Here is a 21,784-nt window from a genome sequence, read left to right as displayed (position 1 = left end):
TATATATATATATATATATATATATATATATAACTAACGTACTCGCGTGGATCTCGATGGTGCGACGCCACGAGCAAGCCGCCGCGCAAACCGCCTCCTTCTGCTTGCTTCACCTCCTTTTCTTTTTAGCAATAATCTCACGTTTTCAATGATGATCTGCGCCGAGGCAATTCTATGGAACAACGAGAGAAAATGGGAAAAACACGAAAGGAGTGACGGCGCCGACCCCACTCACGGTGTGCGACATACTTCCGTCACAAACAGAGCCCACGCAGAGTCACTGCAGACTGGTTCTTCTTGCGCTTCGCCGGCGGTGGCTCCCCCTTCGCCGTGTCCTCCACACTCTTCGGCACGACGGCGGGCCGCGACACCGGCTGGGCCGCCACGAGCTGCTTCGCCGCGTCGATGGCCTCCTCCATTGTGTTGATGCGACGCCCTTTGAGCTGCGCCGCTCCGCTGCTTGGTACACCGCCGTTGCGCTCGTTCAACGTCCGCCGCCGCCCCCATGCGATAATGCTGAAGCGATCGCCGATCGGTGTGTGCACGCGCGGCACGCCGTGCGTGAAAGTTTGGTTCACCTCCCCGCGTAAAGGCGAAGCAGTCGCCGTTGAGCTGCGGGAAGTTGAACTCGCGCTGCGAGGCCTCGTGCACGAAGAGCAAAGAGCGCACCGCGCCGAGGGTGAGACCCACCGTGAAGTCCTCCCGCAGCGCCCGCCCACCGTAGGCGTGGCTGTCATGGTGCTGCGGCTTCCACTGTGTCCCGTCGCGGTAGTAGTTGAGCCGCGTCGCGTACACGTCCATGTCGAAGTACTCCGCCAGCATGTCGACAACATCGCTGAAAGTCTGGCTGATATCCGTAGGGTTGTCGAACACCTGATGCTTACTCCAGTCAATCAGCCCACCCGCGCCCACCATCGTCGCCCCTGTCGATGCCACCAACTCCGCCTTCAGCTGATCGTAGAGGTGCCGATCGTGCTCATCGCAGATAAAGTTGTGGATGTAAACGGCGTTTCCACGGAGCAGGGAGCTGAAGTCATCGAGCAGCTGCCCATCCATGCGCGCCGCCTCGGAGCGCAGGATGGCAGCGGCGTGCGTCAAGGCGACGTTCTGGAACTGCGCACCGTCCGCCACTCGTTTGCGTAGGAGCGAGGACTGCCACTGACCATCCGCGGTGTGATCGACCAAGGGGACTGTCGTGGTGGCTAGCTGAGAGGCAGACACGCCATGGACGTCGCTGGAGCTTGCGGGGGTCGTCAGCACAGCTGCGTTCCCGCTGATCTCAGTTCTATTCGCGTCCGTAGTGCTCCCAACTCCTTGTGGGGTGCTGCTGGAGGGTGGCGCGGCGGCGTTGCCGTGGCGCCTCCTCGCCCCGTGAGAGACAGCAGCGGTCCACATAAGATCAGTGTAGCACAAAGTGAAAAAGAAGAGGGAAAAATATCTGCGTTACCGGGGCGTACGGACAGCAGATTGCGAAGGAGACGGGGCACTGTGGAAGAGAGCTTGTGCGTCACTGCAATGCACACAGAAGAAGCAAGGAGAGAATAGCACGGCGGGAGGGAGAGGAGGGGGGGGGGCGTAGAAATATTGAAATAGCAGATCAGCTTCACCGCGAAGGGAACAACAGCGTTCTCAAAACCGCGGACGGCTACCATCCACAAGCTCCACTTCATCTCACAACACTTGAATTAACTGGCCTCATCGCGAGAGGGATCGACCACCAGTTGGAAGGCAAAACAAGAAATATATACGATGAGAGAGGTGTGTGTGCGCACCGCAGGAGAGGGGGTGCGTGGGCTGCATGAGCCGGCGGCAGCACCAAAGACGGCCACAGTCCGCACGAGCCAGAAAAGAAGCCATTCCCGCCTTCCTGCGGAACGATCCATCTCAGATTGAAAAGCAGCAGACTCGCAAAAGACAGCAGAAGGAGTTCTCGGCCGCCATTGCGGATGCTGCCCCTCAATTGCATTATCATTATTAGTATTTCCTGATTCACATTTCGCAGAGTAGAAGAGAAGAAAACACGAACAAAGAGCGACAGGAGATCAGCCCACAACGCCACTCCGAGAGTATTAGAAAACAATAATAATAATAGAAGTAGTAAATAAAACAAAAGTAAAAGTTGCTCCGCAGAGACACACAAACCGTGGAGGGGGCGCATGTGTGGATTTGATGGGCGTAGGTCGCAACAGCAAATTGCAGCTCTTGAAGGCAACACAACGAAAACAGGCATTATTTTCTTTCCTTGCGTGTACTTCGCTGTTCGTTTTTCCCCCTTTCCCCTGCTGGTTCCTCTCGTCACGCGCGATGTCCGAAGAATGAAAATAATAAGAACAATAATGAGACGAGGAAACACGCCGGAAGAAGTGGGGAGGTGGCCGCACAGCAGTACGCTCTCCGCGCACATCATCTCCGCGAGGCACACGAGTCACCAGCGTTGCCACCTCCTGTGCCTTACTGCATGGAGAAATGAAGAAGGCGAAACAGAAAAGAGACATTTACTTTAGCAATAGCACCTCTTCGTTTGAGCTACACATATATATTTGTAGGATCTCTCGTGCGCCAGCTGACGAAGGAGTGGAATTACACAGAGCCTGACGTAACGGCTTCCATGCCGAACGGCGTGAAGTCTTCTCTCTTCGCCGGAATGCTTTTTTTCCAGTGTTCGTTCGGCGAACTACGCATTTTCCCTTTCCTTCTTTTTCTTACTCGACGTTTTGCTTGAGGAACGCCTCAAAGGCGTCCACCTCGCGCGGGCCGGTGTACGGCAGCCCCGCCTTGTTCGTCTTGGTGAACAGCTTCAGCGTCGGGAAGCCGTCCACGTTGTTGTCCTTCGCCACGTCCATGTGCGCGCTGGCATCGACGCGGGCAATCACCGTATCGTCGGTGTCCACGCTGTACTTATCCGCCAGACTCTGCCACTCCGGCTTCATGTGGTTGCAGTGCCCGCACCACGGGGCGTAGAACATGACAAACACGTTCTTGTTTGGGTTGTGGACGATGGGCTTGAAGTTCTCGGGGTTCAGCTCGACGAGGTCCGCCTTCGCGAACGACAGCGCAAAGGCCGTCAGCAGCACGAGGGCGAGGGCTTTCTTGATGTAAGACATGATGTGGATCGGTGAAGAGTAGGGGGTAGAAAATGGATAATAATAATAAAAAGATGCGAGCGCAGGAGGCAGGAGAAGGTCTATCGAATTGCGAAAGGGGAGGGTGAGCTGCGTAGCGGACGAACAATGAAAAGTGGAGAGTTTTTCTCGCTCATAAAGCCGGAGATAAAGTGTGTGGAGAGAGAAAGAAGAGAAAAAGAGGAGAAGAGGGAGGGACGGTAGACGTCAACGTCGCATACGAATACATTTAATGCCGCACGCGGAGCCGCTGTCAGCAACAACAACAAAGGAAGAATATTAACCTTGACGAATCTAGAGCGATTAATAAGAACTGTGTGCCGGGGGGTATCAGCACAAAAAGAAAGCCGCTTCTCGCTCTCCACCCTGCACTCTGCACTCACGAGAAGGCAGCAAAAAGGGAGAAACGGCTGTCAGCGTTTGCGCAAACAAACAATAAAAAATGCGGTGATCTTTCCCTTTCATCATTGTCATCGAAGGAAGAGGCAAAACCTCACCGTCCCATCCTCATCCCACCGCACCAAGCATGCATTCTCATTTTGGCTCTCGCATGCCGGAACCCCACATCTAAACTCTAACTGGCGCGAACTGCGCCGATCACCGTCAACCTCTATCAGTGGAATGGAGGAGGACAAAGGAACGACAAAGAAAAGAAAAGTACCTCCATTTATCGGCCACCGCGTCCGACACGCCTACGATAGCCACACACAACGAATCTAAGGGGAGAAGAGAACACCAAAGACGGAGAGCGCGCTGCGCCGTTAATGGCGCGTCATAGCTCGCTTCGCGTCAACTACCCGTCGCAGCTCCGCATCGGACAACGGCCGCTCATCCACCAACTCCTCCAGCGTTGGCGTGTGCGCTGGGTCGGCGCCCACGAGCGGCACTATCGCCGCCATATCAGTAGAGACGTGGCAGCTGCTGAGAGGTGACGTGCACCGCAGCCCCGCCTTTCGCCTTGGGCAGCAGATCAGGGCGGCGCAACAGCGGGCGCGCGGCGTTGTGCACCCCTACCGGAGACGCGGCTGCGCCCTCGCTCTCCGCATTCTGCCTGTGCTGTTCATCCTGCTGTTGCTGCAGGTGCTGCCCTCGCGAGTACGCGAGAAGGTACGCCTCGGTCCGCTGCTCCACAAGTGAGAGGCTCGTCAGCAACGTGCTCGGCTGCACCCCCTCGAGCCCCGTCGCGGCCCGCAGCTCCGCCGCACTGCAGCCAAGTCCGCGGAAGACCTCGTTCACCTGCGCGATCACCTGCGCCAGCACCGCATCGCACTCTTCGTGCTGTTGCTCCTCTTCAATGGCGGCGTCACGCGTCTTGTTTAGCTCGACTTGCAGCTCACGCATCCGCTTCGCACGTCTGGCACTGTCCTGGGTAACGCTGCCCGCAGGTGCAGGAGGGGAAGATGCCGAAGAAGAGCGGAGCGGCGATACACCGGGCTCCGTCTTGCGGCGGCCCACCTGCACACTCGCCGGTTCAGCCGCAGCGGCGGCGAGCTCCTCAATCGAGGTGACCTTCGCGAGAGCCGCGAGGGAGGCGGTGGGGGAGGCCGGGGGGTGGACATCGGCCGCAGCAACAGCAGCAGCAGCACCCACACCAGCCTCCCCCGCCTCTCTTGACCGGTTGGCCGCAGACGCGGAAGCGCGCGGTATAGTGCCACCGTGCGTCAGCTGGGCCTTCAGTGCGGCCTTCTCCGCCGTCAACTCCGCAATGTCGCGCTTCAAAGCGTTCATCTCGTCAAAGCAGTGATAGCGCTCATCCGCGGCGACTTCGATAAAGCCAACCACATCTTCGATGGCGTCGCTCTGCACAATGCTGGCGAGCCGCTGGAAGTAGTCCTCGAATTCTCGCACCTGCTGAGCGCGCCCGTCCAGGGCGGTGATGGTGGTGCTGCCCAGGCTTGTCTCGGCACCGCTGCGGTCATGCGTGTTGCCATCGTCGTTCTCTGGGCTGTCGTTGTCGGACAGGCGGTGGGCGGCGTTCCGCTCCCCGCTGCCGCTGCTCGGCCGGCCCGCCTCCTCTCTGCTGCTGCTGTTGTTCACGAGCCGACCGACGCGGCGTTGCCGATGGCGATCGAAGGCGGCCTTTGTCTCTTTATTCTGAGCCTCCAGTGCCTCGCGCTCCGCCTTCGTCTGCCGTATCAGCCCGCGCAGCTTCTCCATCTTTTCTTGGTTTGCTGCCTTCACGGTAGCATTTTCGTCTGCCACGCCTAACAGCTCCTGAAAGGCGGCCTCGTACTGGCTGCTCTCCTCCGCGAGGTAGGCCTTCACCTCCTGCACCTCCGCGTTCACCCGCTGCCGCTCCTCGCACAGGCAGTTGTACACCTCCATTAAGTAGGCCATCTCCTTCCGCTTGTCCAGCAAGGCGTCGTAGCGCTTGTTATACATCTTCTCGTTCCCCGTTTGCTTCACGAGCAGCGCGTCGATGGCGCTGCGCGTCCGCTTCGCCTCAAACACCATGTTGCTGAAGCGCTCTTGCTCGCGTGCGGCCTGCTCCTCGAGGCCCCGCAGCTGCTCCCGCGCCTGCACCTTGAAGCGCTGGGCAGCGGACATCTTTGCACCGGCCGACGCCCGCGTGGAGAGGACCTCTCGCTTCAACGCCTGCCGACGCTGGCGCAGCACCGTCAGCTGCCGCCGGACCTCCTCCACCTGCTGCTCCGCGTGGGCGCACTCCCGCCACTTCGCCTCCACCTCCGCCTTCGTCGAGAGGTACTTGGCCGACGTCGCACCCAGCAGTTTCGACCCCCCGTGGTGGCCCAGCGCACCGTGGGAGAGGTCCGTGTGCTCCTGCATCGCCCGCGTCTCCGCCGGCGTCATGCACTCCTCCATCCGCAGCTCCTCCAGTCGATCGTGCAGGCGCGTGTTGTCCTTCTCCAGCGTGGCCAGCTCCTGCTCGTGATGCATCTGGATGCGCTTGGTATCGTCGTCGATGTCGCGCAGCCGCATTTCGACTTCCGAGAGATGACGCCGAAGCTTCGTCTCGGAGACGGCGGTGCTGACGGCGGCGTGGGGAGCGCGGGGAGCTCGTTTGCACTGCGCGGACGGCGGGCGCGGTGCCCGAGCAGTGGGTGTGGCGGCCTTCATTGGGCCTATAAAAATGCTGAAAGGACAGGAAAGTATATATATATATATATATGTATGAGAGTTCTAGTCTAAAAGAACAGACAGCGGTGCCAATAAACTCTCTTCTATTTTCAAGAAGAGGAGGCGAACTCAACTGTGTTGTGCCGTGAATGCGCTATTCCATGAAACGGGATCCTTCGATCGTTGCACCACCCATGCGCACTGCAGCGTGCCCTTCTTACCTCTTCTTAGCGTGACGTGCGGGAAGGAGGAGGAGGAGGAGGAGGAGGAAGGCAAAGGCAATTAATGAGGAAGGCGAGCAGCGAGCGTATGCGGTATGAGTGCGGCAGCCTCCACGATGACGCACTGGAGCATCAATCGACAGAACAGAAAACTTTTTGGAATTGGATATATATGTATACATATGCACCCGCCGCGACGGCGAAAAAACGAACTACATCGGCCGTGGACCCTCTCTTTCCTTTCTGCGAAACTCTAGTACATTCATTCCATGTGTTGTTCCTCGGTGAAGACAAGGATCACTCTGTCATTGCGGAAAGAGATGAGTACGCGTCCTTCATGTCTTGCACCTCCAGCCGCAAGCGGGCCGCCTCACGCGCCTTGTCGTCCACCTTGGCTTGCAAGAGACGGACCTGGTTGCGCAGATCGGTGTTCGTCTCCTCGTAGCGTAGCAGCTCGCTGGCCAGCTGAAGCAGCTGCACATCACCTTCTGCGCTACGCGGCACATCGGTCTCCCGTTCCTCTGCGACTCTTTGGGCACGTTGGCGGGAATAGAAAGACGGCGGTGTCGTTGCTGCCGCATTACCACCGGCGGAGGGGTACACCGCAGCTTTAACGGGCTGCATCAACGCAGTTTCAGGCACAGGAGGGGTCACGACAGGCACCGTCGCGTCGTGCAGCGGTGAGGCCTCCGTCCGCCACGCCGCGTCCTGCGGGGTGCGTTGACGGAGAACTTCATCTCCGTCGCTGATCCCGTGCAACGGTGTCGGGAGAGTCGTTCCGCCCGGTGCCGCAGCACGCGCCGCATCGGCGTTTTCCTTCCCCGTCAAGATGCCGTGCTGCCGCAGCAGGCTCCGAATAAACGACTGCACCGGCTCTGACGCCGCCGCCGACGCTGCGCCGGGCGTCGCTGTCTCCGTCGCAATCGTGCGGAGGGGTGGCACGCCGTCCACGCCAAAGCTGTCGGGCAACGTCGTCCCTGATTTGAAATTCAGGTGACGGTAAGGTGAGAGAGCGGAGACAGGAGGAGGGTCGTCGGCCGGTGGCGCCGTCGTTGCAGCGGCGCGTACGCCAGCCTCGGCTGCGAGAGGACCTTCACCTCTGTGTTTCTGCACGGTAGCCGCGGCGGACATTGCGTTGTGTCGGTGGAGGAGATTTCGCAGCAGTGCGGTGGCGTCGCTTTGCAACGCGTCCAACTCGGCCGCTTCCTTCACGGCTGGTACGTTCTCTCTGTGGTCACCGGCGTCGAGAACGCCGGCGCTCGCATCACGATGCTGGCCGCCGCGATGCTTCTCGCTTCTCGCGATCGCGGTCGCTTTTAACTTCCCAAGTCGGTGGCGCAGCCTCTGATTCTCCTGCATCAGCAGCTGCACCACGCGTATTTGCTGCGTGAAGAGGCCCTCGTCCTTGCGCAGCTCCCTCTCCCACAGCTCCAGCCTCTCCTTGGCGTCCGCGTAGGACTCGCAAATGCTTGCGAGCACCTCGTCTTGCTCATCGTACTGCTGCTGAAGTAAAGCGGAGGAGGCTTGCAGCTCGTCAATGCGTGCCACTAACGCGGCCCTGCTCTCACCGTGGCCTGATGGGCCGTCGATGCCAGGTTCGTGGGCCCCCTCCTCGTGGGGTTCAGAAGAAGGGCTGTTGACGGCAGATCTGCTATGCCCTCGACGACCACGCGACTGCGCACGCTGCAGACGGTCATACTGGCGAAAAGGCGTGTTCAGGACCTGCAGCGCCAGGGAGCAGTACTGCAGCGTCCGCAGCGTCTCATCGCGGTTGTACGTGTCTGGGGCAACGCAGGCGATAAAAAGAGTGGCGCTGCTGCCGCCCAGCGTGTCCTGCAGCAGTCTCGTCAGCTTACTGCTGCGGTACGGGATGTGCTGCGAGCTGCCGCCCACATCGGGCCGAGAAGCAGGGGATGCCGGGGTGAGGCGGTCGCCGCGGGGATGCCGCTGGTCACCGCCGGCGACGATGTTGGCTTCCTTGGTCAGCGCCGCACGATGGTTGCGACTGAGCGCGCGGATTACGTTCCCCAAGGCCAGCAGACCCGTGTTGATGCCGATGCTCTCCTGAAAGCGGATCCCCGTGTTGCCGGTCTTCTTCCCTCGCTCCGACCCTGCCAGGTCGACCACGTCCAGCCGACACGCAAAGCGAGGGTGGAAGAGGGTGAGAATGGCATGACTGCGGCTGGAGTGCTCGTGCACGTTGGTGGCACCGGTGGCACGTCGCGCGTCGCCCAGGGCGATGAACTCCGCGGCTTCTTTGATAGTGTGAACTGGCACGATGGTGGCACCCAGCACGGCGCAGCTCGTGTGCACGACAGATGAAGATGGAGAAGGGGGTAGCAGCGCACTCGGTGGTTTGGCTTCCGACCCCCCGGCCGGCGGTGAGGTACTTCGCCGCCGCGTTGGAGATGCCGCAGTTGTCGTCGCCAGTCGTAGCCTGTTGGGCTTGCTTGGATCGAGGCGTGTGGACGGGTCCTCGAGGAGGTCACGTACGGTTTCCCCGTACACCTCGACGTACTGCAATCGCAGCAGCGGTGGCCGTGCTGGGCCGTCGGCGGCGTCTCTGGCCGAGGTGGCGCCCTCACGAATGGCGGAACTCTCCAGCACCTGCGTCAGCAGCAGCGGCAGCATCGTCTGAACGGTGAAGGTCTTCCCCGTCCCCGTCTGGCCGTACGCGAGCACGCTGGCATTGCAGCCACCAATATAGCGCGCCACGAGCGGGGCGACGGTCTCCGTGTAGATCTCCTCACTCTCCGCCTCCATCATGAACACCCCATCAACCTTGAAGACGCGGTTGTTGCCCACACTGACGTGGGTGTCGTCCAGCACTATGGTGTTCAGCCCGGCATCGGGTGGGTCGGAGGGAATGAAAGGGCGTATGCGCACCACCACCTGCACGCGTTCCGTCATGACTCGCGAAACCTAAATATATAACGACGACGATACAGGTACTGTTGCTTCAACTGCAGTTTTCAAGGCCGCAGAGAATCCTTTCGACTCTCCTGCAACCGCCAACAACTAAAGAGAAAAAAAAACACGCTGATCTATGCAGTCCCTCACAGTTCTATCCATACCATCACACATCTGCATACCTGCCGTACAGGTGCGAGGGTTGTACTGGTGTAGGAGATGACGGTTCAAGTCCCCTCGCGGCTGCAGCATTCAAACCAAGAAAAAACCCATAAATGTTTGACGCGGTGTTATCGTAAAGTGAAGAGGGGAAAATGCAAGAGCGAAACAAAGGAGTTTTCTTTGAGGGAGGGGGGATAGGGCACACGATGTGTATCTTCGCAGGGGGGGGGGGATATAACGAAGTGAGGAGACGCCTAAAAGAGGGGAGGACGCAACGGTGACCCCCAGAATCAACGATTAGAGCACGCGCCTCTCTCTATGTGATGGTGGTGCAACAACTGCACGTAGAAAGTGGCTCCGCACGCAACAGCGCGAGCGACCCGAACGTCGATGGTGGTATCGGCCGTGCTGCAGCGATGATGAAGCGATAGGGCTGGGGAAACAAAACCCCGAAAGGACGTGGAAGAGGTGGAGGTGCCACGCGCGTTGACCTCAAGAAGAAGAAAGAGCACCCTGGTGAGTTCGGCACGATCCCGTAAGGAGGGGGAGGGGTAAAAGAAAGAGGAGGTGTCGCAAAGCAGTAAGTGCTTGCGTCCTCTGACTCGTACGTGCTTGTGCGGCTGACGGTGACAGGTGCAACGTCGCACCACGTAAGCCGCATTCTTTGCCTTGGTGTGGTAAATGAGGTGGCAGTCCCACGCTCCTGCAGAGATTCGGTTGCCGCGGTGTTTTCAATTGTATATACGTGGCCTTTCTTTTTCTCTTGGTATTTGGGAGGGCTTATGCACTTTTTTAGCTGCACGGCTTAGGGGGAGCTTATACGACGACACTTACGGAAACAACAACGGAAATGTAGCATCCTTTTCCTTTCCTTTTCTATATATATCCACCATCGCACACCTTCCACAATGCTTAACCTTTCTTCTCGTTTTCACGGCCTGCGCCGCTGTCCTTCGCCGGCGCTGCGTCCTCTGCACGGGCAATCATCTGTTTCGCGACAAGGGAGAGGGCCGAAGCACGCGCTTTACGCCAAAAACGGTGTGTCGGTGCACTTGGGTGGGCGGGGGTGCGGCTTCGTGATGGTGATGCGCTCCTCCGCCGTCGCATCGTCCGTAGACGGCTTCGGCTCCTCCTGCACATTGCGCGCCATCAGGCGAGACAGCAGCGGCGACTTCAAGGAGGAGGCGGCCGACTCCGCACGAGACTGCTTGTGCGTGTGACCGCCATGCTCGCCATCGCCGTCCTCGCGGCGGTGCTTCGACGCGGCGCTGCCCAAAATCTCCCGCCGCTTCGACTCGCCCTCCGCGCTGCCGGCACCGCGCAGCAACTCCGTCTTCAACGCGTTGCGCTTCGCGTACATCTTATAATGGCGACTGACGCCGATCTTCTTCGCCTCGCCCGTCGAGGTCGGTGAAGAGGAGACCGGTGACCCGACCGACACATCATCGCTCGTATCGTCGTCGGAGCCGCTCACGATGGCTGCGGTGGAGGCTTTAATGCGCGTCAGCACATCCGCAAAGCCCACCGATTGGGTCGTCCAGGTGTCATGCACGCCGGCCTGGTAGCCGAGACCCATCACATCATCCTTCCGCGTCACCTTGACGTGGCTGACGACGCCGACCTGCTCCTTACCGAGACCGGTGCCCTCCGTCCAGCCCGACTTCTTCATGAGCGTCTTACCGAAGTTCTTCTCGGAGGAAGACCACCGGTTGCCGTTGGGGTCGCTGCTCATGGCTCGCTGAGGGTCGTTGAAGTGATGATCTTCGTACTTGTCTTTCTCTTTTGTTTATTTTTTTCCTTTTCCAGTGCCGCTTCGCGATGGAAGAAAAAGGCGGAGGTGTGCGGCGAGTGGCCGATCGCGGGAGGGGAGCGTCAGCGGGGTTGTTGAACGAGGGCACGCACCAGCAGTTATACATTAAAGGAGAGAAGAACAAAGAGAAGGCGAAGGAGCAGAGGGGGGAGGGGGGGGAGGGGAGGAAGTAGCGCTGGAGCAGAATGAAAAAGAAAACTGTGTTGGATGACGTGTGGTCCGCCGCGAATCGAGAACGAGCGCTGTCGTTGAAGACCAGCATTGTGAGCACGGCGGCCATTTTGCTATTAAAGTGAGGAGGGGAAGGGGGGAGGATATCGGCACGCAAAACCAAGCACATCAACACCGCGCTCTTCACTCTTCCATTGCCGTACATTCCTTTGTGTTGGTTTTATCGTTGAACAGCTCCGATACGGGACACACAATACACGCGTGGACTTGGTCAGCGTCGCGTACTACGCCACATCGGGCAGGCGACGCACCACACGCGCCTCCGCACCCAACGCGCTCTGCACCAAGTCCTCCTCAGCGGACACGAAGAGGTGCCGCGGTAGTGGGTCCAGCAGCTTCAGCTCCTGCAGTGACTCCTTCACCGACGCCGGACACCTCACCAGAAAACCGGGGATGATCTCACTCAGCAGCTGCAGAAATGTTTCTGCGCGGTAGTGGTCACCCGCCGCCGCACAGGTGCGGAAAAGCAGCGCGATGGTGCGCATGTCGATCGACTCGTTGCTGTACAGCACGCACAAGTCAACCAGGTTGAAGGCACGACAGTCACCACGGCGACTAAAGACCTCCAGGACGGGCAAGATGAGTTCCTTCGTGATCTTCACCCCGTTGTACTTGTGCGTGACGAGGATGTTGTACGCCTCGTTCGACCACTCGTCCTTGTGCGCCGCACAAAGCGCCGTGATGACGTCCGCGTGCGCCCGCTGCAGGATGCCCTGCGTGACGGCGTCCACTCGCACCGGGTCTGCGCCGCCGTCGTCGGCGTCCTCCTCGCCCCTTTCGTTCGTGTTGGTACCTTCACCACCCGAGCGTTCTCCCGCGTCACCATCACTCGACGGTCCCGTGCCACCGTGTCGCGCAAAGCGAGGTCGCATCTCGACCAGACTCCGCAGCGACGTCAACAAGTCGTTGTAAATCGCTGTTCGCCCGTCCTCGTCCACGGCGTCGCTGTCAAGGTCGAGCAGGCGCACCTTACCGGCAATCAGTTCTCCTTCGATCGCCATGGAGGCCGGCACGCGATCCACCACCTCCAGTGCGCGTCTCAAATACGCGTCCGGGGCGGACTCCTCGATGCGCAGCGCACGCAGCAGCGCCAACGTGTGAATGTCTTTCAGCTGCGAGACCGTCGCCTCGGGCACGCGCAGCGGGTTGGCGGCGTTGGTGTTCTGCTGAAACACAACATCTATTTGATCGTACAGCGCGGCGATTTTGCTGTGGATGGGGGCCGCGAGAATCGCATCCGCAGGCACACAGGAGCTGCGCACAGGGCGCGCCTGAGCGGCAGCGTCAGGGGTGTAGTGCAGATACACCGCCCGCATGCAACTCTGCGTGAGTGAGATGAAGTAGCGCTGCTGCATCCAATAGAGTCGCCCTGCGTCTTCTGGCGAGGTGTGGGCGAACCTGTCGGAGGCCTGAAAAGCATCCACGACCTTCGCGAAGTAGTCGTGTAGATAGTATACCGCAACCCGTGCGCCGTGTGCGCCGTCCGTTAAGGCACGATGGGCGAGGCCGTCCAGCATGCGCCGCAGAAACCGTGTCCGCTGAGCGGGCTTGGCAGTTTCGCTGTCGGAGTTGTCGCCCTCCGCTTCGACGTCTGCCTCCGCCTCTTTCGGATTCTGCAACACCGACGCCGCGCTCTGGAGGTCCAGCTCGTGCAGCAGCCGCATATATTCTAGCAGCGACGGAAGTAGCAGCTCCCATTGCAACGTGGGTGCGTTTGCCTTCACGGCGTCCAGCACCGCCTTCGAAACGGACTGGACGGCGTTCGCCACGTCCGGCGCGAGTCCGCTCCTCTCCCCTGCCCGAACAAACTGAATGAAGTCGTCGAGGAAGAGCGCCACCATGCGGCCGTCACCGCACGGCACGCGCGCACTGAGCGGCACGACACCGCCGGTCAGGAGCAGCGTCTCCCGCGTGGTCGGCAGGCGGTAGGACTTGTGAGGGGCGGAGTGGAGCGAAGAACCGGGCGAAGTAATTGGCCAGGCGCTCGCTTCGTCCGGGAGATACTGCAGGTGCGCCCCATGTCGTGCCGCGGCCTTCGATGGGGCTGGGTAGCACAACACGCTGCCGGCTTCGATGCCGCCAAACGGCAGGAGCTGATCCGCAAGACGGGCCCAGGCCCCCGCATCTGTTGGGAAGTGACGCTTCCGCAGCACGCAGTGCAGAATTGAGAAGAGGGTGTCCGTCTCGCGCAGCGCATTCGCGTGCGTGGCGGCCTCTTCGATGTCGCGAAGCAGCCGCTGCGCCGCCGCCGTAGAGGAGGAAGTGAAAGAAGAAGAAGCACCGGCATCAGCCGGCGCCGTTGCCGATGTTGACGACACACCGCCCGTTTCTGAAGCTCTCGGAAGGGCCTCGGCCTGCTCGGCGAGACGAGACAGCCACGCCGTGAGCGTCTGTGCGGCTGCCGCGCTGCATCTCAGCAGCGTACGATGACGGAGCATCTACGAAGCACGGTACCGCGGCCAACGTCGACCCACCACAACAGAGGCAAACAGAGAAGGCAAAGAGGTTTTTTTTCTTTTAGAGCTGCGACAACAGGAAGGGAGGGGGAGGAAGGTGAAAGCAAAGAAGTGGGGAAGGAGAAGACGAATAACAACGGTGACGGAGAGAGCGGTGGTGAAGTACACGAGACGCCTTAACCCTGACGCAGCAGCAAGCAAACCAGCAGCACGTGCACCAGCGTGTATGCCGGGACGCATCCATCAAACACAGCCACGGATGACAGGAGAAAGAGCAAGAAACCGGAAAAAAATACATCAACAAACTTTTTCTTGCAAATATCGAATTCCGTTCCGCCTCGCATCGCTTTTCGTGAGGCCTTCTCTTCTTTTCGCTTTCGATTCTTCTTCTTTCTTTAGAGCTTGTTAAATTCGCTGTGTGTGTGTGTGTGTGTGACGCTGCCGCTGCCGCTACTCGCGACGAAGACAGCGGGGACAGAAGCATTCGAAGTGACGCTGTGCGCAGAGCGCCTTGCGGTCTTCGTAGCTCAGCTTCGTCGTCAGTCCCGCGTTGTAGGCGATGAAGAGCTGCTCCCCTTCCCGAATCGGGCGCAGCGCCACCAAGAACTTCTCCATCGGCTTTGCGCGCTGCGCGGGCCCGCTCCCACTCACCAGCGCGCAGTTCGGATCGCAGCTGTGATTCACCATACTCAGCGCGGCGTAAAGCGCCAACCCGCTCGTGGAGAAGAACTCGTTCGTCTGCAGCAGCGCAAACAGCGACAGCACCTCCTCCATGAACAGGTTCGGTTGGCGCAGGGCAGCGCTGAGGGCGACGGCGAGGGCGCCGATCTCGCTGAGGGCCGTCGCTGGCTCGTAGTCCGCAATGCCGCGCAGGGACGAGATGCCGGGCATGGCGAGGGGGTGCACCTGCTGGACGGTGGCCATGGCGCAGATCTTTGCCACCGCCAAGCAGGAGAGGGCAGCGCGGGCCTCCGAGCCGGAGTCGGCGACACCCGCAGCGGCCCCGCCGCCGTCCTCGACCTTTCCGCGGTGCAGCAACTCCTGCATGCCGCGGCTCCACTGCGCGAGCTCCGCATTCTGAGCCGCACAGCTGCATGCGTGGTACTGCGACCACGCCGCGGCCCGACACCCCTCCGAGCAGTACGTCTCCTCCTGGCAGTGCGGGCACGGCACCCCAAGCGCATCGCGATCGCCCGGAGCATCGACGCGAGCAGAGAGGGGGGCGAGGCAGTGAGCACACTTCGCTTCGTCATACCGCTGCACCAGCAGCGGCGACTCGCCGAGGATCGCTTGCCGGGACGAGATGAGACGGGTCGCATACAGGCCGCGGCCGTACGTGGTGTCCTGCGGCTCGAGCAGCTCCGCCAGTGGCGGCGTCGCGCAGCGCAGACACGCTCGTCGTACCCTTTGTTGGGTCGAAGCGAGCGGCTCCGCGCTGTCGACGCGGATCGACTCATCCTCTGCGGCGCCGGCGTCACGCACGGCCGCGTCCGCCGCCGCCACCTCCTGGCGCAAGGCCAGCACCTCCTCCACCGAGGGCAGCGTCGGAGAGGCAGCAGCGGACTTGCTTGACGGCACGGGTGTGGTGGGCAGCGTCAACTGCACCAATGCCTCCGTCGAGGACACACACTTGCGAGCGCAACTCTCCTGCAGCGCCTCAGCGCACTTCGCTGCAAACACATCTTGCCTGGTGCGCTGCCCCGCCACCGCGCCCAACACCAGCCCCAGCGTATCCTGCGGGTGTCGGTTTAACAGGCGAATGCAGTACTCTGCGGAGAGCGCGTAGTTCTTCTTCACGGCCCAGTGCCAGGCCCGCTGCCGGAGATGCGCGTCGAGTTCCACGCCGGCGTACCACGCCGCTCGCGCCGCGCGTACCCGTGGCATTTTCGTTTGAGCTGACGTTGAGCACAGCCGGTTGGGAGGAAGAGACGGTGATGCCCCGAGTTGGGCACGGATGAAGGGAGGAAAGAAGTGATATGAGGGCGTTGCTCAAGCAGATATTTATACATATATTTATGTTTATAAGGCAGCCAATGCGTCACTGCACACGTACGTAAGAGCAAGTCTCCGCGGGATGGAGAGTGACGACGCCGCGGAGGGACAGACACGCGACGGGCTCCTCATTGAAGAGGCAGACAAGCAGAGCTTTGACGAGCTGCTTTAACCGGCAAAGCAAACAGTTAACACGTTCTTTTCCTTTCCTATGAGCAGTGACGGAGACGCCGCCGACTTTTGATTTACCACGCCAAAACAATAATGCGACCGAAAGAGAGATCCTCCAGCACGTCCACAACAACCCGCATTCTACAAGAAAACAGACTCCTTAAAATATGCAAATAGAGTTAGTAAATAGCGCAGCTCGGCGTTGTCCGTCACGGCACGGGGTATTCGCTGCGAACATACCAGATGGTGTGCACAACGGCTGACATCACACAACACGAGCTCAGGAGAAAGAAGCAGCAGGCCATGAAGGCGGGCAGCACCGGCGCCAATCGAGCCACCGTACGTGGAGCTGGCTGCTCTTCCTCCTCCTTTCCCTTTTCGTGGGAGGGCGACGACGACAAGGCCCCTCCGCCTCCACGACTCTGAGGCACGACGTCCCGTCGTACGCCGCGCAGAAATGTTGTCTTTCGGGCTTGCCGCTCGTTGAGGTACGTGGTGCCGAGGTAGCGAGAGCGCAGCCACAGGAGCAGGCCGCCGAAGGAGAAGGCGGCAGCCTCAAACATGGACAAGTTGATGGCGTCGAGAAGGTCGAAGCGCTGACACAGAAGGTAGGCGACAGGCGGCCACAGCAGCGCCGTGAGCGTGACGGGGTGTATCAGCCCCATTGCGCCGCCGCATACACGCACCCTCCAGTAGAGACAGAAACCTCTTCACAGGAAGGAGGGAGAGCCAGAGACTGCAGTCGGCTCTGTGGAGGCCAGGCACAATGAAATAGAGAAGCAGAAATAAGACAGGCAAGTATTGAAAGAAGGGAGAGAAGAGTTAATAAAGCCATCAGCGGAGACGTGCTGCTGAGAACCGAATGATCGGCTACTACGCTTCCCGTTTACGTCGTTGACACCACGCATCTTCGCTTGGTCACCTCCTTCCCCACCCCCCCCACCCCTCCCTGGGCAGGGGAACCTCGCCTGTCGTGGCCAAATGTCGCTCCCTCTGCTTCCCTGTTCAGCCGAATTTGCAGGCCCCTCCAGGGAAGCGTACCACGCTGAAAAGGAAGAAAAGAACAGAAGGAGTACGATTCGGCGTGCGTTGCTGACGGCAACGGCACCTAACTGTCCTCTTGACGATGGCGTTGAAGAGTTTTCGCTGTTGCTCCATGGCAACTCGCACAGCTTACAATGGCGGCCACAGAAAGAAAAACAAAGGCGCCCGCGTCCGCTGATCGCTCTAAGTAAAGTACACCGCAGAGACAAATTTCCTGCTCAACTCTAATCAGCATCCATTCTAGGTAGTGAAAAAGGAAAAAGAAAAATAAAGAATAGCAACGTCAGCCGCTCACGTGGGATCGGACGGAGCACATCCGAATACGCGTGAGCGACTCCATCGTCCAGTTTACTCCGCAAGGCAAAAAAAAAAACCCAGTAGACAATAACAATAACAATAGAGCGTCCTGTAGGCTTACGCCACCTGTCGATTGTTCGCCGGCGGCAGCGGCTTGCGGCGCAGATAGCACGCTCGCGCCATCAAAAACACCCAATCCGCGTTGGCCACCACCTCCTCGCACGTCGACTGCACACCGGGCACATCCTCCGGCTGCAGCAGGTCGTACGCTACGACGATCGTCTTGATCGCACTCAGCACGTTGGAGCACTGATGCACCGGGATGCAGTCCAGCGCCTCCATGCTCAGCGGCCACCGCGTCGCCTTCACGCCGGAGCGCGCGGCGGCGGATGCGGCCGCGGTGGAGGCGCCCGGCACGGTCGAGACGATCATGCGCTTCAGCTCGCCAAAGGCCTCGAGGAGTATGCCGACGGCGGACGTGCCGGCGCGACGGCGGTCCTTCACCTGCCGGAAGAGCGCGAGGTCGGTGTACAGGTTCACCACGTTGCCCTTCAGCTGCCCCATCACGTGGCGCACCGCCTCCTCCACCGGCATGTGGGCCAGCACGATGGGCGAGAGCCGCTGTTGGTCAACGAGGGAGCGGTAGAACACGGCGTTGGCGGCCATGTGGCCGCGTCCGCTGCCGCTGCCGTTGCCGCCGCCAGGACCATCGCTGCCTCCCGTGACCAAGGAAGCGGACCGTCCGGTGCTGCTGTCGCCCGTCACGTCCACACCGGGAAGGCGCGGGAAGGACGAGGTCGCGTTCGAGCCCACGTCGGAGCCCCCACGCGTTGCCTGGTGCTGTGTATGCGGGGTGTTGGACAAGTGGGCGGGGTCGTGCTTCCGCTCCTGCTGCTGGGCTCGCAGCTGCGCGCAGCTCTGCTCCAGCGCCGCCAGCTGGCTCTTCGTGTGGGACAGCTGCGCCTCTTCGGCGGCCTGTCGGCTGGCCAACTGATCCAGCTGCCTCTGGAGCTGCAGTTTCTCGAAGATGTCGCCGTGTTCTGCCTCGGCTCGGCGAAGTTTCATCTCCAGCGCCTTCAGCTGCTCCGCGTTTTCGCTGGTGCGTCGGGCGTGTACGCGCTGCCTCCACCGGAGAAAGAAATTTTGACGCGCTTCATAGAGCAGCTGCTGTTCACGCAGCGCCGCGATGGCCGCGAGGGAGGCGTAGTGGGACCTCTTCCCGGTCCACCGCCGCCACATCTGTAGAACTTGACGTGCCTGCCGCTGCTGCTGCAGCCGAGCGTAGTGCGCGGCGAACGTCGACAGCGCAGAGACTTCACTCTTCGCACCAGCCGCCGTTTTGTCCGACGGCAGCAACGAGCGTCGCTGCTGTTTCTGCGCTGCATGGTAGGACATCCACTGCCGCAGCACGCGCTGCTGCACCTGCCGCTGTGCCTTGTGCGCCAGCAACGCCAGGTGCTCGTCGGAGAGGCAGGCGTGGTGGCGCGCTTTGCGGGGCACGGCAGCGCGCCACTGATGAAAGAAGCTGCTCAAACAGGCGGTGCTGTTCATGCTAGACATGACCGCAGCGCTGACCTGCGCCGTGCGGCGGATGCGTCGCTTCACAAGGAACGCCTCCCACGCCACGAAGCACATCTGCAGCTGCTGCCGCTCCGTCACGCGGGACAGGGCCATCGCCAGCACGTAACCGCGCATGTGACGTTGCTGGGCGTCGTAGAATGCGGCCCACTTTCCGAAGAAGCGGCGGGTGAGTTGCACCTGCGTGCGGCTCTCCAGTGTCGCGGCGAGCGCCGCGGTGCACCGCCTTCGCACCCCGCAGAAAAGCAGGGACTGCCTCCATCGGTTGTAGTGCCGCTGCAGCACCCGCTGCTCGTTCAGCTGCTCCAGGATGCAGACGTACCGCGACTTGCGCTCCATTTCCTTCAGCTTCAGCACATTCACCTTTTCCTTCCACGCCGCGGCGTCCTCGGCGTCCTGTGCGATGACGTCGTGCAGGGCAAGCAGCGAGTTCGCCAGGTTGATTTCAAGGGTGTTCTTGTGGCCGTACCACACCTTGTTCACGCCGTTGCTCGAGAGGGCCAACCACTGCATCGTCTGCACGGCGGAGAGGGAGAGCAGCGCTCGCACGCGCGTCGCGGCAACACCTCCGTTGCCCGCCTTTGCAACCTCCGCGGTCGCCGCGCTTGTCGAGCGCCCATCCGTGGGATTTGCCGCTGCGGCCTCCGTCACCATCGCGTTGTCCACCACCTCCTCCACGCCAAAGTCATCGTTCGGGTTGGCGCTCCACCGCTCGAGCAGCCCGTCCGCGTAGGCCACCCACACACTGCGCGTCGTCTCCTCCGACAGCAGCGCCCGCACGCACGGCTTCACAGTAATACGTTTCATCAGTTTGGTGGCCGCGTGCAGGGCACGGATGGCCAGCGGGCCCTGCGGGGCACCGGCAAATGCGTGAGGATTGCCGCTGGGATCGCTGCTGAGGCCCGGCACGGCGGAGCCCTGACCAGAAGAGCTGGAGGCGTTGCCGCAGTACCACACACACACGCTGTTGTCCTCCGCCGCCGTAAAGAGCAGCTCCCGCACCGCCGCCATGTCGCTCACCTGCGACGTGTGCGCCTTCATCGCATACGCAGGGGTCTGCTCCTGCGGCCGGTTCGCCACGACGACGCTGTACACCTCGCCCGACGCGAACCCGCAGCACACCCGGGCCGCGTGAGACGTGGCGGTCATCGCGCAGAGCCGGCCGGCCCCGGCACGGACGGCGTCGAGCAGCACGGTCACCCGCGTCACCGCCTCAAAACCGGCCGCCTCCGTGTCCCACAGCACTAACAGGCCATCTGCAGACGCCGACACAACCTGCCCGTTGCGCAGCACGGCGAGGGCGGTCACGGGGGAGGAGTGGAACTGACCCATCGTGACGAGCTTCAGGAGAAGGGTGTCGTAGACGGCGACGGTGCCGTCGGTGTAGCCGACCCACATATGCGCCGCCGTCGCACGCAGCGAACTCGGCGTAACATCCGTGGCCGGCACGCAGCTCCACGGCGGGGAGGAGAAGCGGTGGCGCGCGGCGGGGCTCGCGACGGCGCCCCCGGCAGCCAGCGGCACAAGCCCGCGGCCCCGCACGGTGGTCACGCCTTGGCCGGTGGCTTTAGACCCCACCGCCGCCACAGCAGTACCGCTGGAATTCTTGCCCGACGCGGTCGTCGACGGAGCGGTGTTGATCGGCAGCTCCGACAGTTCCGCCTGCCGCGCACGGACCTCCTCCGACAAAGTCGGCAATGAGGCGATAAACTGGCCGGTCACGCAGCTGTAGAGGTCCATCGCACCGCTGCCCTCGTTGGCGCACCACAGCGTCGCTGTTGACTCCGCTAGGGCCACGTGCCCATAGTCACCGCGAAACCGGAAAGTTGTCTCATACGTGTTCGGCTCAAAGCGCTCTCCGTCGTGCGCGAACTTCGATAAGGAGACGCCGGTATCCTTGGCGGCGGCGGTGGCACTGACGACGGTAGCCGCCTCCTCCATGGTCGGTGCGACGGAGCTGGAGGGCCGTGCCGTGCGCTGTGGGGCTCCGCGCTGGGTGGTTAGGGAAACACTCGAAGTGGCGGTGCGGCCGTGCGGGACGCCCTGCGACACACTCCGCGATGGCACGACGGGCGGAAGCGATGAGGAGGGGGTCGTGGCGGGCGTGCGGCGAGAAGGCGAGGCGCTCGAGACGGTGGTGGAGCGCTTCGGGCGGTGGCCGGCCGACGGCGGCGCGGCCGTCGCTGCGGCGGCGGCGTTCTGCAATCGGGATCGGTGCATTTTTTTCCTTTGGAATGTGAAGGTGCAGGACAGCGAAGGGCAAACGAGGAAAAAAAGGAAAATGTGTAGGCAGACAGCAGATGTCCTTCGTGGTGTCACGGCACACGAAGGAGTCTGAAGTTCTAACGATCCTCGATAGGGATACACGACACAGGTGTATATATAATGAGTGAGACGGATACGAAGAGCAGCGATGATCTCCTCTGAAGAAGCGGACGACACGGAAAGCGAACTTCTCAACGGGAGTACGTCGGAGCGCCTGTGCCGTCACGCAGGAGCGCGCACCGCGGTGGGACACGATGGGCAACTCTTCCTTCGCGTGTACACCGCGCGTGTAAAGCGCACCTCAACGTCTCCTCTCCTCTTTCTTTTTTATTGTTTACTTTTTTCGCTTTCACCGTTGCTGCTCGCGTCCTTCGCCCGCACTAGCATCTCGTGTGAGAGGGGGGAGTCGGGTGGAGCCAACAGCAAGCCGACGAGAGGCAGATATAC

General features: G+C 60.9%; 9 protein-coding genes across 13 annotated transcripts; all 9 read right to left on the bottom strand.

The window, feature by feature from the left end:
- Positions 1 to 231: 231 nt before the first annotated feature.
- Positions 232 to 1,512, bottom strand: ABB37_01974 (hypothetical protein; the record flags this gene model as incomplete). Its single annotated transcript, XM_015798690.1, has 1 exon — positions 232 to 1,512. The coding sequence occupies exon 1, from the start codon at positions 1,393 to 1,395 to the stop codon at positions 232 to 234; it is 1,164 nt and encodes a 387-aa protein (XP_015662168.1). The 5' UTR covers positions 1,396 to 1,512.
- Positions 1,513 to 2,702: 1,190 nt separating this feature from the next.
- On the bottom strand, positions 2,703 to 3,256 carry ABB37_01973 (putative mitochondrial Protein disulfide isomerase; the record flags this gene model as incomplete). Of its 4 annotated transcripts, none has more annotated exons than XM_015798686.1 (1): positions 2,703 to 3,256. In XM_015798686.1, exon 1 carries the CDS (start codon positions 3,102 to 3,104, stop codon positions 2,703 to 2,705), a length of 402 nt encoding a protein of 133 aa, XP_015662164.1. In that variant the 5' UTR covers positions 3,105 to 3,256. The 4 variants fall into 4 exon arrangements, with proteins under 4 accessions (XP_015662164.1, XP_015662165.1, XP_015662166.1 ...); XM_015798687.1 differs by having other exon boundaries at positions 2,703 to 3,252; XM_015798688.1 differs by having other exon boundaries at positions 2,703 to 3,214.
- Positions 3,257 to 4,022: 766 nt separating this feature from the next.
- On the bottom strand, positions 4,023 to 6,428 carry ABB37_01972 (hypothetical protein; the record flags this gene model as incomplete). The annotated part of the gene is made up of 1 exon (XM_015798685.1): positions 4,023 to 6,428. Exon 1 carries the CDS (start codon positions 6,198 to 6,200, stop codon positions 4,023 to 4,025), a length of 2,178 nt encoding a protein of 725 aa, XP_015662163.1. The 5' UTR covers positions 6,201 to 6,428.
- Positions 6,429 to 6,718: 290 nt separating this feature from the next.
- ABB37_01971 (putative kinesin) lies at positions 6,719 to 9,928 on the bottom strand (the record flags this gene model as incomplete). Its single annotated transcript, XM_015798684.1, has 1 exon — positions 6,719 to 9,928. Exon 1 carries the CDS (start codon positions 9,329 to 9,331, stop codon positions 6,719 to 6,721), a length of 2,613 nt encoding a protein of 870 aa, XP_015662162.1. The 5' UTR covers positions 9,332 to 9,928.
- Positions 9,929 to 10,517: 589 nt separating this feature from the next.
- On the bottom strand, positions 10,518 to 11,306 carry ABB37_01970 (hypothetical protein; the record flags this gene model as incomplete). Its single annotated transcript, XM_015798683.1, has 1 exon — positions 10,518 to 11,306. Exon 1 carries the CDS (start codon positions 11,223 to 11,225, stop codon positions 10,518 to 10,520), a length of 708 nt encoding a protein of 235 aa, XP_015662161.1. The 5' UTR covers positions 11,226 to 11,306.
- Positions 11,307 to 11,758: 452 nt separating this feature from the next.
- ABB37_01969 (hypothetical protein) lies at positions 11,759 to 14,059 on the bottom strand (the record flags this gene model as incomplete). Its single annotated transcript, XM_015798682.1, has 1 exon — positions 11,759 to 14,059. The coding sequence occupies exon 1, from the start codon at positions 13,970 to 13,972 to the stop codon at positions 11,759 to 11,761; it is 2,214 nt and encodes a 737-aa protein (XP_015662160.1). The 5' UTR covers positions 13,973 to 14,059.
- Positions 14,060 to 14,440: 381 nt separating this feature from the next.
- Positions 14,441 to 15,887, bottom strand: ABB37_01968 (hypothetical protein; the record flags this gene model as incomplete). The annotated part of the gene is made up of 1 exon (XM_015798681.1): positions 14,441 to 15,887. The coding sequence occupies exon 1, from the start codon at positions 15,872 to 15,874 to the stop codon at positions 14,441 to 14,443; it is 1,434 nt and encodes a 477-aa protein (XP_015662159.1). The 5' UTR covers positions 15,875 to 15,887.
- A 475-nt stretch (positions 15,888 to 16,362) lies between these two features.
- ABB37_01967 (hypothetical protein) lies at positions 16,363 to 16,903 on the bottom strand (the record flags this gene model as incomplete). Its single annotated transcript, XM_015798680.1, has 1 exon — positions 16,363 to 16,903. Exon 1 carries the CDS (start codon positions 16,816 to 16,818, stop codon positions 16,363 to 16,365), a length of 456 nt encoding a protein of 151 aa, XP_015662158.1. The 5' UTR covers positions 16,819 to 16,903.
- Positions 16,904 to 17,611: 708 nt separating this feature from the next.
- On the bottom strand, positions 17,612 to 21,726 carry ABB37_01966 (hypothetical protein; the record flags this gene model as incomplete). Of its 2 annotated transcripts, none has more annotated exons than XM_015798678.1 (1): positions 17,612 to 21,726. In XM_015798678.1, exon 1 carries the CDS (start codon positions 21,290 to 21,292, stop codon positions 17,612 to 17,614), a length of 3,681 nt encoding a protein of 1,226 aa, XP_015662156.1. In that variant the 5' UTR covers positions 21,293 to 21,726. The 2 variants fall into 2 exon arrangements, with proteins under 2 accessions (XP_015662156.1, XP_015662157.1); XM_015798679.1 differs by having other exon boundaries at positions 17,612 to 21,719.
- Between the last annotated feature and the right edge of the window lie 58 nt (positions 21,727 to 21,784).

This window comes from Leptomonas pyrrhocoris (genome assembly GCF_001293395.1).
Source record: "Leptomonas pyrrhocoris isolate H10 chromosome Unknown, whole genome shotgun sequence".
NCBI classification, from domain to species: domain Eukaryota; phylum Euglenozoa; class Kinetoplastea; order Trypanosomatida; family Trypanosomatidae; genus Leptomonas; species Leptomonas pyrrhocoris.
This window is presented reverse-complemented; position numbering and strand designations above follow the sequence as displayed.